General features: G+C 38.8%; 1 protein-coding gene across 2 annotated transcripts in view; it reads right to left on the reverse strand.

Annotated features, from left to right (window-relative positions):
- Positions 1 to 14,147, reverse strand: part of C5 (complement C5) — an 85,806-nt gene extending 71,659 nt beyond the window's left edge. For both annotated transcript variants that reach the window (XM_065947138.1, XM_065947137.1), the window contains exons 1-4: positions 14,044 to 14,147; positions 8,144 to 8,336; positions 5,424 to 5,583; positions 489 to 559 (exon numbers count right to left, since the gene is read on the reverse strand). In XM_065947138.1, coding sequence (XP_065803210.1) covers positions 489 to 559; positions 5,424 to 5,583; positions 8,144 to 8,336; positions 14,044 to 14,108 — 489 coding nt within the window. In that variant the 5' untranslated portion in view covers positions 14,109 to 14,147. The remainder of the gene's footprint in view (positions 1 to 488; positions 560 to 5,423; positions 5,584 to 8,143; positions 8,337 to 14,043) is intronic.
- Between the last annotated feature and the right edge of the window lie 4,751 nt (positions 14,148 to 18,898).

Genomic DNA, 18,898 nt, shown 5'->3' on the forward strand with positions numbered 1-18,898 from the left:
GATCTTTATCTCATGGGGTTAGATCTATTTTCCACGTGGTAGTGTGTGCTAGTTACTAAACTCTAAACTCCTCAAGTGTAAGTGCCACAGGCTGTAGTTCTTTACCTTGTATTGTGCAAATCAAAAATGTCATACTTAATAGACATTCAACTAGTTCTTAGTTGAATCGATGGATTAATTCACTAAGTTGAATTCTTAGTGATTGAGGGGTGGTCTTTAAGAAATGTATCATGGAGGATGTATTTAAATGACTTGGTTCAAAACCATAACTTGTTGAGATTTTCATTTTCATGAGATTTTTACATATTGCAAAGGGAATAAACTTACAATGTTATACACACAGAAGGTGTTCAATAACCATTTCTGAACACTGGATAAATTAGTATGGTGTCAGGACAGGGTTATGGAACAAAGTATCTTGTCCTGATGAAAATTTAAATAAGTTTAAATTTTTTATATAAAATTATTATTTAAATAAACATACTTACTATGAAAGTTAAGACAGTTTCTCTTTTGGCTGGCTTCAGGTCATCATTCAGTGAATAGACTCTAACCTTTACTGTAAGAATAATTGATATCATCAATAACTTTGTGATGCACAGTATTTTGATATTGCAATAATCATCCTTAAAAGAGATGAGCTTCATCTTAAAGATTCAGTACATAATCATACATGATAATTCGTATTTAAAAGAAAGAAAATGTTAGCTTGTAGACAAATACATCACTAAAAATGTTTTCTTTTATTGAGAATCCTTTTCAGTTCAGTTCAGTTCAGTTCAGTCACTCAGTCGTGTTTGACTCTTTCCAACCCCGTGGACTGCAGCATGCCAGGCTTCCCTGTCCATCACCAACTCATGGAGTTTGCTCACACTCATGTCTGTCAAGAAGGTGATGCCATTGAACCACCTCATCCTCTGTCGTCCCCTTCTCCTCCTGCCTTCAATCTTTCCTAGCACATCACTAAAAATTTTTTGTTTTAAAGAGAATCCTTTTGGATTCCTTTAAAGAGCTACTTCTAATGAATTTAAAGAATAGTTCACTTTATTAAAATGTATTTGCATATATCTTTTGGGGAACGAATATATAGTACAAAATTAGTTATATCTGTAATTAGGCCAATATTTATAAAAAATTTCATAGCAGTAAAATAGTGGTGTCTACACTGTGGTTATATTGAGCTTAGTCACTCAGCCACATCCCACTCCTGCGACCCCACAGAGTGTAGCCCACCAGGCTCCTCTGTCCATGTGGACTCTCCAGGCAAGAATACTGGAGCGGGTTGCCATGTGCTCCTCCACGGGATCTTTCCAACCCAAGCTGGGATCGAACCCAGGTCTCCTGCATTGCAGTCAGATTCTTTACTACGTGACCCACTAGGGAAGCCCAAGTATACTGGAGTGGTTATATTGGGAGTATAATAAATTGTCTCAGAATTGAAGATTTTAATGAAAAATTAGGTGGTTTGTCTCAGACTATACACTCTTACAACAAGGCCCCAAATTGTCTCTTATTATTGCTAAGGATAGTTTTGAATTGTACAGTTTTGTTATATTTATTGAGCCAGATCCTACAATTATTCGTTCATTGTTAAAAGAATAACGGCAGGGGGCTCAATAGCAATTAGTTCTCTTCCACTTCTTTCTGTCAGGGAATAGATCACCACCTTTTAAACAAATACATCTGCTTAGCTTTTGACTCTTAGCTGCTTGAGACATGCCGATTTAATTCCTTCCAATGACATAATTTCTCTAGGGTTTCTCTGATGCTCAAATCATTTCATGGGCAAAACTTTAACCACAAAATAAAATTGAACTGACGTCATAAACCTTTTAAAGGGCCGGTATTATGCAAAGCTCTACCTAAAAAGTCACATATTAAGCTCTCTAAAATTCATTTCACTGAGACCATAAGACCAAAATGAAATGCTCAGTAAACCCCTCTGCCCTGCTGTCCCCTCACCACCACCTCTCGCTCGAGTCCTCCCTCCTGCCTTATGAACATACCTGGTCCAGACCTGAGCATCACTCAGGGATGCTTGTGGATCAGCACTTGCGGATGCTGCCGGAGGCAGTGTGCCGCAAAAGTTAAGAGTTTGGGCCCTAGAATTCAAAACTTTGGTTTCATTCCTGTCTCTGCCACTTTCTAAGGTGACCCAGAACAGGATACTTAATCCCTCTTACCCCTTAGATCCCACATCTGTAACATAGCACTGCTAGTATCTGCTTCATAGCACATGAGACTAAATGAGACAAAGCTTTGCATAACCCAGCACATAATAACTGACCAATGAATGCTTATTGTTTTCATTTTATTTTTTATTATTTCTATAGCTACTACTTGTCCACTTTCTAACTCAGTTTGTGCTAGGTTAGAAAATTAATCTTGTCTTCATAGTGATAGTATATCAAAGGCAAGTTCCACAAATGCTTTTTGTACCAAAGGTATAGCTTATAGACTTTTAAAATATATATTGAATGCCTTCTATGTGCAGACACTGTGCTAGGCACCAAGATATGATAGTGACAAATCAGACGTGGAATTCCTCTAAAGGAGTGGAGCAGAGAGGCAAACACAAGATCCCACGAGTAACTAAAATTCCAGGGGTGGGAAATGCTACAAAGGACACTCCCCAGCTTTCTGAGGGTGACAGAGGGAGCTTTGAAGCAGAAAAGGCTGCCCTCTGTGTGATGGCACGGAAGAGCTGAGCGGCAGTTTAGAAGGCAAGGAAGGTGCATGGATGTGCCAGGAAGAGGTCCATAGGCCTTACTACAGACGGGAAAACAGTGTAAGAAAGCAACTGAAAAGACGTCAGTTTGGCTGGTGTCCACGGACGAGGGGCAGCATGGCGGGTGATGAGGCAGAAGGGGAAGGCAGGACACAGGCTGTGTGAAATTGGAAGCATTTTGGTCAATATTCTGAAATCCTTTATCCTGTAAAGCCTTGAAGGTCTAAGCCTCTATCCTAAAGATACTTATATGAAAAATCCCTCAAGGATCTTCAGATTAAAATGTGAGGACTGGGACATTAGAGCTATAAATAGCAAGATGTAATTAATTTCTAAAAGAATTACTTTTCAGTAATTCCTTTTCTTCTGTGTAAATAAGGCTTTGTGCCATTCCATAGATTAAATGGTAATGGGAAATGCTTTCCTGGTGCTCACTCTGGGGGAGGCAGTGTTTGCAGTGCTTTATACACATGAATTCACCCAGCTCTCACAACAACTCTGGGAGGGAAGTTCTATTACTATCTCCATCATACAGATGAGGAAAACGGGACTCAGGAAGATTAACTCACACGAGGTCATGGAGTTAATAGGAGCCCCAACCGTGATTTGAACCCAGACAATTTGGCTCCAGAGCCTGCTGTTCACAACTATACTTCATTACCTCTCATTAATGAGTGAAAATTTAGAGGGAGGTGCTCTGGCTTTCTCTGTGATCTATTCTAAGATAGAATAGGTCGTAGAGAGATCTTAGAGATCTCTCATCTCTATTCTAAGATGAAGACACTACATATTTTTATGGTAAAGTTCTGATAAAGAAATAACAAATGGAGCTGTTCTTAAGGAAAACCTTGAGAGTTAACAGAATTCCCAGGGTCTGGGTATCAGGCTGCTTGATGGACAATGATGAGGCCCCTAGGGACTTGCCTGGAGGGCCAGTGGTTAAGACTGTATGCTTCCATTGCAAGGGGCACAGGATCAATCCCTGGTCAGGGAATAAGGTCCTGCATGCCACGGGGCACAGCCAAAAATTAAACAAGGTTAAAAAAAAGATGAGTACCCTAAATGGTAAGTAGTGTCAACAAGACCCAATTAAAGAAGCATCCTCTAATATGGGAGGAAGACAAGGGTGAGGGTATATTTGTTTCGGGGTATGATGTTTAAAAAGGCCTCAAACTTCATGGGCAGAGACTATCTCAATGAACACCAAGTCATCTTGAAGTCAATAGGATGCTATCCTGGCAATGATATTATGTCCAAGCTGGAAGCGATTCCCCAATCTCTCTAGGCCTTTTCCTTCTGAGCTGGTCATAACAGGAACTCCTGCTAACAAGGCAATGGCGCAGGCCCACTCCACTCCTTACTGTCATCAGCGTCACTCAACATGTAGCAAGTACATACTCCTGACAGGTTTTCAACAAAACTGGCTGGTCTTGCCTCTCATCCTCTTTCCTTCACCAATAATGTCATTATTGAAACTCCAGAACCTCCCCCTTCCATGTACAGTTCTCTTATAATTCCATCCTGATTTGCTCAAAAGTTACTTTCGGCAACAGGGAGTGAAGGAGGAACTGAAGATTTTGCAGATACGTGAACACGTGTGGGCAGCATTCACACTTCTCTGTGTTTTGTTTTTCGTTCATTGGGAGTAAATCCAGTCACTCACCAATCAGAGGCTTGATTGGCTACCCTGTCCTTTCCCCCTCTGACAGATAAACCACTAATATGAAACAGTGTTCTTATAGGAACTTTCTTTAGGTGGATCTCCTTAGAAAATTAATATCCATTTATTTACGTGACTTCACTTACTTTTTGCTGAAACATCTGAAACCATAGGGTTTGATTTTTTTTTTCTGAATTTGAGAATTAGCTCCAAAGTAATAGAATGTTTTTATGATTGCTACTTTATAATGAATTCTTTTCACATTGCCAAAATTATATTTGCAGTTACCTCTTATGCTTGTTTAATAATAAAACCTAACACTACATTTCACAATTCTTAAATAGCTTTTTTCCTACATGGGAACAACTGACAGGGTAGATAATGTAATTGTTGATTTTTGTGATTTCCATATGAATCTAAGATTTATATTTAAAATTTAAATTTAAAACTAAATTCCATACAACTATTTAACAATTTCCATATGAATTTAAAATTCAAATTATATTTATAAGTGTAAAAATCGCTGGGGATTGAGATTCTTTTGATCAAGTTGGAAACCTGTCTCCACTTAAATTCAAGTGTTAAAAAGCTCACAGTAATATCAGCCTGTCATCTTCTTATTTTGTGGTATCTTTGTCTGCTTTTGTTATCAGTGATGGTGGCCTCATAGAATGAGTGTGGTAGTGTTCATACTACTATGTTTAACTAGATCACCAACAAGGACCTATATTGTACAGCCCAGGGACCTCTGCTCCATACTCTGTGATAACCTAAAAGTGAAAATAATTTGATATGTGTATACGTACAAATGAATCATTTTGCCGTACACCTGAAACTGATGCAACTTTGTCCATCAATTTTACTCCAAAGCAAAATAAGAATTTAAAATAAATAATTCTTCCCCACTTCCAAAGTTCAGTTTAAATAAATGCCATCCTCAGTTACCTAGTTGCTCAAGCTTGAAGGAAAAAAGCTCTCCAGTATAGTGTCCATGCATTCCCACTACTCCCCAGAGAAAGAAGTGTTATACTCTACCTGACTGGTGTGGAGTGTAGACAGGTTTGTCTGTATGAATGAAGAGGAATCCATTGTCGTAGGTTATTGGCATTTTTTTTGCTTTTGAAAAATGCTTCGATATAACTTCCAAATACACATGTGAAACTCTTTGCCTTTCAGACAACTGTTTGGGTGGTATCTGTGAAAGAAAATGTTGATGGGGAAAGAGTATAATAATTTTAAAGTTATAAAACATGCTATTTAAAAAATAACACAGGAGCCAAAGTAGTAAACAAATTTTGCTCCAAGCCTTTCAGTACCAAACATCATAATCAACATTCAGCTTTAAATAATTAAAAATATTTTGGTTCTATGCTTCCCAAATTTTATACACATTTAGTAAGACTACTGCTATGAAAGTGTGAGCCACTCAGTCGTGTCTGACTCTGTGACCCCGTGGACTGTAGCCCCCCAGGCTCCTCTGTCCGTGGAACTCTCTAGGCAAGAACAGACCCAGGGATCGAACCTGGGTCTCCTACACCGTGGACAGATTCTTTGCCATCTGAGCCACAGCTCTCTTAACAAGCTTTAACCTCTTCAGTTCGCTGGATTAGTCCATGTTCTCCTTTCCCTCTGTTCATCATCCTGACTGATGTTCAGGACACTGTATTATATTTACATCCTCTGTTCCCACGGTTGAGCAGTACACTTTCCAGTTTGAGATAAAAGCTAATTAATACAACCAACCATGCTGAATTAGATATATGACAGTACTGTAAACATTTGGAAAAGCAGTAAAAATCTATAAAGATTCTGCACTCAGATTGCTTTGCAAGTATCTACATTTTTTCTCTATTTCAAGGAAATAGAAACTATAGAACAAATGATTCGTTAAAGGTGTGACACATTATGAATAAGGCTTGCTGCTGCAAGTGGACCCAAGAAAAGACCTTGGCACAACATCAAACGATTAGCAGATAAAGATATATTGTAATGTTAAGATAAATTTAAATGCTTAAGATATGCACCAATTTTTATGATTTCCCCACCCTAATTTACTTTTTCTAATTAGCCATCTAAGTTAGCACTGTTCAATAGAGCTCTCTGTGGTGAGGGTAATGTCCTATATCTATTCTGCTCAGTACATGCCATCTAGCTATTTAAACACTAGAAACATGGCTAGTATGAGTGATGAACTGAAATTTTCATATTAGTTACATTCGATTGATTTAAATTTAAAGATAACAGCCACATGTTTGTGGCTAGTGGCAGCAGATAAAAGTGTCTTCTTTGGGGAAATGAATTTTATTTCTTCATAAACCTAATAAGTAGACCTGTTTGCTAAAAGATTAGAGCACTTATCATCAAGGACACGAAGCAAAGAATTCGTACACTTGGTTAGAATTTATTTAGATCAACGTTTCTCAAATTTGAGTAATATATAGACCCCCTTTTAAAAGGATAAAATATTCTGGAAGACTCTCAGTGTTGACTTTTTGTTATTCATAAAACTAAAGAAATATTTTCAGTACAGTGTTACATATGTACAGACCTAAAAGTCAGTGTAATATTCTTGTGCTTGTGATTTTGTGTGATTATAAAATCAAAACATTTATAAAATAAACTCAAAATATCAACATAATTCTAACTTTCAGCTCTTTATAAAATTTCAAAGTTTAATCTCTTTTTAAAGAACTCACTTTAAAGAAACACTGGTCTAGTAAGCCTCAGAGGCCCTTCCAAGTCTAGAAGTCTTTGATTTTTTGATTCTTTATTTTTGAATTTATATCAGAATTTAAAACAATATTTTTCACTTGGATAAAGAAACAGTAAGTATGAAAGTTAGTTTTTAGTTGTCAGAGTTCTTAATAAGAAATGAATTATGAGCGATTCTCTAACCAAACTATGCAACAATATCTTAATCCCTCAGTCGTGTCCTACTCTCTCTGACCCCATGGACTGAAGTCCGCCAGGCTCTCTGTCCATGAAACTCTCCAGGCAAGAGTACCTGAATGGGTTGCCATTCCCTTCTCCAGGGGATCTTCCTGACCCAGGGATCGAACTTCAGTCTCCTGCACTGCAGGCAGATTCTTTACCGTCTGAGCCACCAGGGAAACCCAGTAGAAGGAAAATTTATTTGACACAGGTTGTTCTTTCTATTAACTATGGTTATACATGAGAGCTATTCACTTTAGTAATCAATAATTTATTAGTTTTAGAAGTTTTGATTGTAGGATATTAAAGTTTAAGCAAACAAATGTTCAATAGCATCCATGAATTTTTGTAGGCAATGCATGACAGATCAATATGCGTGTTCACATTGGTCTGTTTCTTTGCATTAGCAATTTTCACAGTAAACAAGTACTTTCCACTCATTTCCAAATATGTCCACGTTAGTATTATCTCTCAGTCGTGTCCGACTCTTTGCAACTCCATGGACTGCAGCCCACCAGGCCGCTCTGTCCAGGAGAATACTAGAGTGAACTGCCGTTTCCTTCTCCATATGTTCACTTTAGGACAACTTTATTTTCCAATAAGAATGTTAAAGTTTTCCTACACTACTCAAAAAGCAGACACAACTTTCCTATTTAGAATTCTCTTTTTCATCAATATCATCTTTACTGACTGACATCATCTAAGACTCACACAGTGGTAGTTTGCTATAAGTGATCAAACTTCTGTTCTCAATATTCAAACTGGGGACACATTTTATTGAGGATATTCTGTATGTATAAAGAAACTGAAGGATAAATACATACTGTTAAGGTAGCAGAATTTTGGAATTTATTTTCTGTGGATAAAGTAACATGGCCTGAGGAGTAAGTAACTTTTTTGTCGGGAAAGCTTTTGATTGAGATTGTCGCGTCAAATTCTTCAGTGTATCCATAAACTTGAATCACAACATTTTCAGATGCTCCAACACGGAATATTTTTGGTGCTGAAATGACATACCTATTGAAATAGGAAAGAGAAGGGTCAGTATATTTATATGACATTTTTGTTATATTTCTGATTTTTTATCTCACTCGATAGATTTGATTTACAATAGGGACTTTTTCTCAACTTTAAATGATATTTTAAAATTAACATTTACTTGCAATCTACAATCATTTCAGCACGGTTTCCAAGAAAAAATAGCTTGGAATTAAGACTTCAGAAATAGAGCTGGTGATTTTGTTAACCTCTAGAAAGGTAGTGATAGCACCTTCCCTGAGCCTCTGTAGCAAAGGAAAACTTTAAGTGATAAATAGGTTCAATATTTTTGCCCGACGCAGAGAAAAGCAACATAGGTACCAGAGATTGAATTCCAGCTCTGCCATCTGCTGGCTGAGCGATCATGGTAAAGTCACTAACCCTTTCTGAAAAGTTAAATAATATACCTTAAATATTACCTTTTTTGTTGTTTAGCCACTAAATCGTGTTTGACTCTTTGCAACCCCATAGACTATAGCCCGCCAGGCTCCTCTGTCCATGGGATTTCCCAGGCGAGAATATTGGGGTGGGTTTTACTATTTTCTACTCCAAGGGATCGTCCCAAACCAGGGACTGAACCCACGTCTCCTGCATTGGCAAGCTGATGATTTACCGCTGAGCCAGCGCAGAAGCCCAATCGCCTTCTTTACCAGGGTGCTAAGGATGAAATGCATTGGAGAAGGAAATGGCAGCCCGCTCCAGTATTCTTGCCTGGAGAATCCCAGGGACGGGGGAGCCTGGTGGGCTGCCGTCTATGGGGTCGCACAGAGTCGGACACGACTGAAGCGACTTAGAAGCAGCAGCAGCAGCAAGAATGAAATAAGAATATCTATCTGAAAGCATCTAGCATGCTTAGTACACAATTAATGTTATGATTCATTAAGTTTGTTGAATTAGTTGAAAGGAAATAATCTTAGAACTATTATGTTATCCTAGTGGGTGGATAAAGAAATGAATAGAATAACAGTGAGCTAGGAAATGTATTTAGAAATGAAAGTAGTTATGGAGGTCCTTGCAGAACAAATGACAACAGTCATACAACATAATGATAATAACAAAAAATGAGAAACGGGAGGCTGTATCAGGACTTTATATACAACTCTTTTAATCTTTACAACAGGCCAATGGTGCAGACTCCATTATTATTCCTATTTTGCAAGTGATAAGAGGTTAATTTGGACCAAGGTCATATGGCTTATAAGTGAATGAGGCAGGTCTTTATATTCAGGCATCACTCTCTGTTATGTGTATAACAGAGGTCAAGATTACAAACTGTTTGCAAACAGTGGGCTGTTCCCTCAGTTTTATATTTTATGTGATGTACCAAGAATGGACATGAATCAGTATAAGTTTTTGAAATAGAAATCTTAAAATGGGTGAATTTTCATAGTTTTATTAAAAGAAAACTTACAAATATAAACTAGGTTATTAATTATATATTGTTAATTGTAATACTGAGAACTACCTACGCTATCAATAGAAAAAGAAGTGCATTTCAACCCAAAAGGTGCTTGAATAATTCAAGTAGCTGATTAGGGCTAGAGGGCAGCAGGCAGAGCTATTCCCTCACAACACTATGGGCTTCCCCAGTGGCTTGGCAGTAAAGAACCTGCCTGCCAATGCACGAGACGTAAGAGGCGCGGGTTTGATCTCTGAGCTGGGAAGATCCCTTGGAGAAGGGCATGGCGACCTGCTCAGTATTCTCGCCTAGAGAATCCCATGGACAGAGAAGCCTGGTGGGCTACAGCCCAAGGGGTCACAGAGTTGGACAGGACTGAAGCACTCACGCGTGCACAACACTATGACATTTAAAAAGGCTTTTAAAAATCAGCAAGTCTTAATAACAATGAAATTAATTTGGAAGCAAATAAACACTTTAAAAGCAACTGGTAATTCTTCTACGTGACAAGTAATTTGGAACTACTTACAGAAAAATTGTAAAAGGGGGAAAAGAATCTCCAGTTTTCCAACCATCTTCTCAATTTCCCATGTACTTATGCAGGAACAGCAGAAAATTAGAAATGCTCAGGTTTGATGATAATAAGATATATTTACTGAAACCTTACTCAGTTCTAGGCACTATTTTAAGCTCTGTACATACATATATGTATTTATATATGTATATATGTCACTGTGCTGTGACAACCATTCTATGAAAAACACCTTATTATTACTCCGATTTTACAGAGGAGGAAGCTGGTAATTAACTTGCCCGAGGTCACACAGCTATCAAATTACAGAACTAGGAGCTGAACCTGAGCACCCTGTTTCCTGAATTAACACTTTCATTTGCTGGACTAAACTCAATTTATCAAGAGTTTTTCAGGAGAAATTTAGCGGCGGGGGCAGGGGGGGGGGACTATTTTAATTTTGGCGTTGGGCTTCCCTGGTGGCTGAGTGGTAAAGAATCTGCCTGCCAATGCAGGAGACATGGGTTTGATCCAGGAAGATCCCATGTACCAAAGAGCAGCTAAGCCTGTCTGCCAGAACTACTGAGCCTGTGCTGTAGGCCTCAGGAGCCCAGGAGCCACAGCTACTGAAGGCTGAGTTCCCGAAAGCCCATGCTCCTCAGCAAGAGAAGCCACCACAACGAGAAGCCTGAGAATCACAACTGGAGAGTTGCCCTCGCTCAGCACAGCTGGAGAGAAGCCACGTAGCAACAGAGACCCAGCACAACCCCCAAAAATACATAAATGAAAGTTAACTGTGGAAAGTTCTGAAAGAGATGGCAAATGGATGGGGAAACAGTGGAAACAGTGGCAGACTTCATTTTTCTGGGCTCCAAAATCACTGCAGATGGTGACTGCAGCCATGAAATTAAAAGACGCTTACTCCTTGGGAGGAAAGTTAGGACCAACCTAGACAGCATATTAAAAAGCAGAGACATTACTTTGCCAACAAAGGTCTGTCTAGTCAAGGCTATGGTTTTTCCAGTGGTCAGGTAGGGATGTGAGGGTTGGACTATAAAGAAAGATGAGCGCCAAAGAATTGATGCTTTTGAACTGTGGTGTTGGAGAAGACTCTTGAGAGTCCCTTGGACTGCAAGGAGATCCAACCAGTCCATCCTAAAGGAAATCAGTCCTGGGTGTTCAATAGAAGGAGTGATGTTGAAGCTGAAACTCCAATACTTTGGCCACCTGATGCTAAGAGCTGACTGATTTAAAAAGACCCTGATGCTGGGAAAGATTGAAGGCAGGAGGAGAAGGGAACGACAGAGGATGAGATGGTTGGATCTCACATGGCATCACAGACTCAGTAGACATAAGTTTGAGTAAACTCTGGAAGTTGGTGATGGACAGGGAGGCCTGGCATGCTGCAGTCCATGGGGTCACAAAGAGTCAGACACGACTGAGTGACTAAACTGAACTGAAATAAAAGTTATTTTTTTAATTGGTGTTATTTGAAGTTTTATATTTTTGTTTATTTTTGTTTTAATTTTGATTGTCTATGTGGTAGTAGTGTTGAAATAGAAAATAATTCATGTTTTTTGTTGTTGTTCATCACCCAGTGATGTCAGACTCTTTGTGACCCCCATGGACTGCAGTACGCTAGGCCTCCCTGTCCCTCACCATCTCCTGGAGTTTGCCCAAGTTCATGTTCATTGCATCGGTGATGCCGTCCAGCCACCTCAGCCTCTGAGGCCCTCTTTTTCTTCTGCCCTCAATCTTTCCCAGCATAAGGGACTTTCCAATGAGTCATCTGTTCATATCAGATAACCAAAATACTCTAGCTTCAGCTTCAGCTTCAGCATCAGTCCTTACAGTGAATATTCAGGGTTGATCTCCCTTAAGATTGACTGGTTTGATCTCCTTGCTGTCCAAGGAACTTTCAGCTAATTCATGTAATTCAAGTTTACAAGTCCCTCAAAGATAGCTCTGCAACCACCTGCTCATACATATTTTGATCCTTACTGATGCAATGCTAACACAATCTATCATATAAAGTATTTCATATTTTTCTTATTTTCTTTCAATAGTTGTAGAGAATACGGCCACTGAGCTTGCAAAGAGGCACAAATGCTAGCTTGGCCTCTATCTGGAATGTTCTTTCCCCAAATATTTGCATGATTTGCTCTGTTACTTCCTGCAAGCTCTGTTCGAGTGTCACCTCCACAGAGAATCTTCCCTGCCTACACTTTTGTATGGCTCCCCATCATTTCTTTATCCTCTCATTTTCCTTCATATTTTTTCTTCATGGTACAAATAGCCACCTGACCTTATTCACTCATTCATTCATTGGTTTGTTCATTGAGGCATTTTCTTCTCCTTCTTGAATGCATGCTCTATATCATCTACTATTGGGTTGGCCAAAAAGTTCATTCAGCTTTTCCCCAAGAAGCCGAACAAAATTTTTGGCCAACTCAATACATCCTCAGTGCCAGGTTCTCAAAAAGTTTTGGTTGAATCAATCAATTAAATTTATTGACTCCCATGTTGTAAATGGTATACTCTTACTTTTTCAGAGAAACAGGGAATGTGCTTATTAAGGGTCAGTACAGTGTAGTAGAAAAAAATTCAGTATCATGAGACCTAGGTTCTAGTCCTAGTTCCACCACTAACCTGGAGTCATTTAATCCAATCTCTCTGAACTTCAGTTGGCTGTCTTTTAAGAAGGAATAACAGAATCTAGGAAATGGGGTGGCCATGTGAGAAAAATCAGATTAGGGGTGGGAGAGTGCTAAAATTTATGACATCTCAGGTATACATTGGCATTTATTGTGTATTTTACATATTTACATGTGTACATTAATGACAAAATGGAAAAAATCTGAAGCAATAAAGAGGAGTCCTTAATACAGATTCTACTTCTGTTTCTTTTAGTGGTGTGACCTTTGGCAAGTTACTTCCTCTGTCTGGATTTATACTTAAATGGGAGATAGCTTTGATTAGATACTGTCCAGCTCCTTTTCAATACTAAGATGTTATTTATAGATATGAGATCAATATTTTAAGACCTAGCTTTAAATACAACTGTTTCGATAATAATTTTCAACAAATAATCGCGTGTAATTTGTGAAGAACGACCTCACAAATTTAGAAGTAATTACATCAATAGATTTCAAACCACAGTATTAGAACTGACCCCCAAGTAACTCTTGCTTTACTCTGTACAGTATACAGAAAACACAAAGAAAATTCTACACCAAATAGACAAAAGCAATCAACGCAAGAAAGTTTGCTATCTTGAATTCAGGTGTGCTTTTTTTGAAGAAGAATAATTTGAATAATCACTCATGTAAAGTTTTAGAAATAACAATCCCTTAATGGACACATACACATGGCTATATTTAAAATGGTTAACCAATAAACTCCTACATGGAATTCTGCTCAGTTATGTGGCAGTCAGGATGGGAGGGGTGTTTGGGGAAGAATGAATACACGTATATATATGGCCAAGTGCCTTCACTGTCCACCTAAAACAATCCCAGTATTGTTAATAGGCAATACCCCTATACAAAATTTAAAGTTAAAAAAAAAAGCACAAAAAAACAAACCTGTAAAACTGTCCTATTGTTAGCCACGCATCAAATCAAAATGCTTCATGATTTTCTTATTCAGAGTTGAGACTATTGGTGTTCCCAGAAGTAGAAAGTAATTTACAAATTAACACAGTCTGTTGTATTTGATTTTTCACTCATCGCCTTGATAAGATGCATTGAAAAATAAAGATAGTTTCTTTTACTTACGTTTGATCCTGGCCCCAACTTTTGCCCAGGAAGATCAAAAAGCAAAGTATGCCCCACAAGCCCATGCTGGAGGTAGTGGTAAACCATCGATATGACCCTCCTGAAGTTACTCTCCTTTTTAAAAAAACCGAGATTGAAGAACTTGGGTAAGTTGGTTTACTGGTTAATTATTAATGTCAAGAAGAGGGACTTCTGAGTAGGAAAAGTAAAGTTGGAATGGAAACACTCTTTAATGCCCAGGTATAAAAGTAGAAGATTTTTATAGGAAGATATTTTATACAGATTTACCCTAGAGAATTTATTTTGAATAATACAAATAAAGGATTCTAACATAAAAGTTTGGCACTGCAATGAATGCCTCAAAGTTAAAAATCAGTAAGTTGATTGTCTTTTGTGTCTTGACCAGGCAATTGCTCTGAAAGTTTTATCATGAGAGCATGCCTCTGGAGATGCTCTGATACTAATGGAGACCCACTGGGATTCAGTTTCACATCAAGATGATTTTAGAATGGGCCTGGTTTAGAAAGGCTTGTGAGCTATCTTTCTAGAGAAGACTTGAATGGTAGAATCATTGGCATTGGAAATGGCAGAAAAAGAACACAGATCTGCAAAGGAATAAGTCCTTGGTCCGTTCAGTTCAGTTCAGTTCAGTTCAGTCACTCAGTCGTGTCCGACTCTTTGTGACCACATGGACTGCATCATGCCAGGCCTGCCTGTCCATCTGTCACAGTCTAGAAAAGAAGCTGAATGTTAGGTGGAGAAAAGATTGTGACTGGCAATGAAAATATCCTGCTGAGGATGCTGTATCATTTTCTAAAAAATAAATGATGAATCAAATACTTTAGTTTTCAGCAGGGAATGGATATCCTCAATATCTATTAATTCAGACACCACAAATTCAAAATTTGCATTCATTCAGGCACAGAATATCTTTCTTTTCTAAGAAATAAACTTATCCTATACTTTTCAATGAGATTTCTAATCATTTTAATATAAGAGTTTAAAGAAAACAAAGCTTCCTAGGATATGATTCTTGTACTTAATTTAGAAAAAATTTTTTATGATTTTTATGATGTTTGAAAGTGAAAGTGTTAGTTGCTTAGTCGTGACCAACTCTTTGTGACCACACGGACTGTAGTCCACCAGGCTCCTCTGTCCATGGAATTTTCCAGGCAAGAATACTGGAACGGGTAGAGATTCCCGTCTCCAGGGGATCTTCCTGACCCAGGGATCAAACCTGGGTCTTCTGCGTTGCAGGCAGATTCTTTACTGTCTGAGCCCCCAGGGAAGCCTTATGATGCTTGCTAGAAAGTTTTTATTTACTACCTTCCTTCTATTAGCACTAATTTCTAGCTTAGTATGTAATAAGTACTCTATTTTAAAGTAATAAAACAGATTTCTCTAAACAGTTTTCTATAATTCATATGTTCTATGTTCACATTGGTGATCTTTCTTTTGAATTAATGATTCTATTTCACCAACACTTTGTACTGAATTCATTGGGAAAAAAAGGTACAAAAGGAAAATTTGATATACAAAGTTCACTAACAGTGTCTCTTACATAGATTATTGAAATGGCAAAATTCTGTCACTACTGTCTGACCTTGGAGAAGGAAATGGCAACCCACTCCGGTATTCTTGCCTGAAGAATCCCACAGACAGAGAAATCATGGGGTTGTAAGAGTAGGACACGACTTAGAGATTAAACTACCACCATTGTCTGACCTATTTGTTTCAGAAGGAAATCTGTAAAATAATTAAACTGGGTTGCGAAAGATGGGACAAGTTAAAACAAACAAAATACTTTGCCATCATTTTCGGGAAAAGATCTTTAGGAGAAAGCGAAAACATTCAAGTGACCATAGATACATTTGAAGTGAAGGAAATTTATTTGCTTGTATTTTGGAGTCAATATTGATCAGTGATATTAGTTACTTACCACTGGCATGTTTCTCTGGTAGAAAACATTAAAAAAACAATAGATTTCCCAGGTTCTCAAAATAACTAGAGTTCAACTGCTTACAGATTGCCTTTAAGCAAAATGTTTTATGACTCAAAGATGGATTCTTCTTTACATTTTAAAATGTTGACCTCTGGAGGAATCTTTGGTTTTTATACAGATATGTGGATGGTGCTCAGTCGTGTCCGACTTGTTGAGACCCTATGACTATAGTGTGCCAGGCTTCCCTATCTAGGGGATTTTCCAGGCAAGAATACTGCAGTAGGTTGCCATTTTCCACTCCAGTGGATCTTTCTGACCCAGGGATCAAACCCACGTCTCTTGCGTTGGCCGGCAGATTTTTCACCACTGCACCACCTGGGCTTCCCTTTTATGTACAGATAATCCATCTCTAAAGAGGAGAAACCAGGTCTGGCAGGAACTTTGGTGGTCTTTTGGCCTTCCTGCTAATGCTACCTCAATTTGATCCTCAGATGGACCCTATATGACCTCACTTAGCTCCCAAGGCCTCTCTTAATCTGAGTCTTGCTTGATTCTCCAGCCTCTATGCACCTCTTCTTCCCTGCAGCCAAGTAGCTGAAGTCCTTATTATTCTCTGAGGTCACCATGACATGAAAATGCTCCTAGGAGGGCAGTGAACAGTCAGCCAAATACTATCACTATCATGCTTAGCCTGTTTATACCTTCAATTTGGTGCCTCTTCAGAAACGAGGGTTAAATATGGGTTACTGCTACTGGCACTGAAGGATGCAACTCACTCAGAATCTACTTAAGTACTTGCCGATAACAACAGTGAGGAAAGAAATCTTGGGGTATACACTACAGCTAGCTGTAGAACCTTATGAGTAAAGGTCTCTCATTGGTTACCTGTCTTCCAAAATATTTAAACAAATTTGAAAAGACATTTAGCTACAAAAAGTTTATTGAAACAAAGTCTTACAGGGAAGTCCAGTGTGGAAACTGGTTAGAATGGAGGTGCTCCGGTGAACAGAAGGGATGGCCCTCCTCTCTGCTCAGGGGCATCCCCAGACGGCCTTGAGGAGGCTCCACAGGAACCCTAGGATCCCTGGACACTTGCTTTAAAAGCACTCTTCCAAGTGTTGAGTTTCACTTGGCCCATTCCTTGCTTCCCTTGTCTCTTAGTAAATCCCCACAACCATCTTGAAATTAGTTTTCAGTTGATTAGGCCAAAGGAGAAACCAGCATCTTTCTCCTTGAGTCCAAGATCCACTGCTTAGTTGCGTGTTGAAATTCCTCTCTCAAGTGACCTGGGCTATCAACATCACACCCTCTAAAAATCACCTTTTTCTTCTCAATCTTATACCTCTATCCCACATCCAGGACTCTGATATCCCAACACTGAATCAGGAATTCGCCCCAGCCTGCAGGAAACCTGATTAGAGGGTAACAGGAAAATAAACACTCTAGGTTTAAATCCCAGGAAACTTTCACACATTTGCCTCAAACACTAGTTAGTATAGGAATGCACTTTGTAGAATGATTCGTAATAGCAAAAACTTGGGAGCAACCTAAAGCAACGTAACAATGATAAATATATTACTGTATATTCATACCATGGAATGCAGTGTTGGCTGGGATGACACAAAAAGCATAATAACAGTTATATTTATATGAATGTAAGAACATACATGGGCTTTCCAGTTGGCTCAGTGGTGAAGAATCTACTTGCCAGTGCAGGAAACGCAGGAGATGTGGGTTCGACCCGTGATTCTAGAAGATACCCTGGAGGAGGAAATGGCAACCCACTCCAGTATTTTTGCTTGGAAAATTTCATGGACAGAGGAGCCTGGCGGGCTACAGTCCCTGAGCTCACAAAGAGTCTAATATAACTGAGCAACTGAGCATGCATGCATGCAATGACATACACATTTAAGTCTGAAATGCATGTATGCTAAGGCGCTTCAGTTGTGTCTCTTTGCGACCCCATGGACTGTAGCCCTCCAGGGTCCTCTGTCCTTGGGATTCTCCAGGCAAGAATACTGGAGTGGGTTGCCATGTCCTCTTCCAGGGCATCTTCTTGACCCAGGGACTGAACCTGCGTCTCTTAATCTCCTGCATTGGCAGACGGATTCTTTACCGCTAGTGCCACTTGGGAAGCCCATAATTGTGAAAGGTAAATACTAAATCAGAACAGTTGTTCTGTGTGTGAAGGGAAGGAGAAATCTGTGATAGGAAAGAAGTATATGCTTCCACTGTGTCTGTTACCTTTTGTTTTAAAGGAACATATGAAGCCAGTATGGAAATACCTCACAAATAATTCAGTAAAGTTTAGGGAGAGTTGTACGGGTGTATAGGTCAGTCGCTGTATTTTTCTTAACATTTTAAATATTTCATTGAGAAAGAAGTATGGCCTGCAGTGAGGCAGGCTTCAATTCAAACCCTGGCTCTGTCTAATTAGCTACGTGATTTGTCTATAAAATCAAAACAGTAAAACCTCATAGTGCTGATGGGAGAATTAAGTGAAATATGCATAAAGCTCTTAGCACACAGCGTGAACCTGACAATGGTCGCTATTATTTACTACTAGTGTAAGACACAGTAGGTCGCAATGACCTACTACTTAAAAAAAAAATATGTGTATAGGATCACACCAATCTGTCTTTAAACACAGTTCTATCCTCCTGACAGCAGCCAGTCAGAACCGGCTATCAGGATGAAAGAATCTCTTTATCATTGAGCCCAGCAGAATTTTGCCCCCACTTCCTTTCTGGTTTGTTCAGTTGCTGTCAATTAAAGATCTGAGATTAGATGACTGAACTCTTGAAGTCCAAATAATTGATACTTCCTAAGAGTCTGACATTCTGACTTAGTGAGTGAAAGAGCACAAAAAGTCTCCCATGGAACAGGATCTTTTTTAGAAGATTTAGAAATTTT

This window comes from Muntiacus reevesi, chromosome 10 (genome assembly GCF_963930625.1).
Source record: "Muntiacus reevesi chromosome 10, mMunRee1.1, whole genome shotgun sequence".
NCBI classification, from domain to species: Eukaryota; Metazoa; Chordata; class Mammalia; order Artiodactyla; family Cervidae; genus Muntiacus; species Muntiacus reevesi.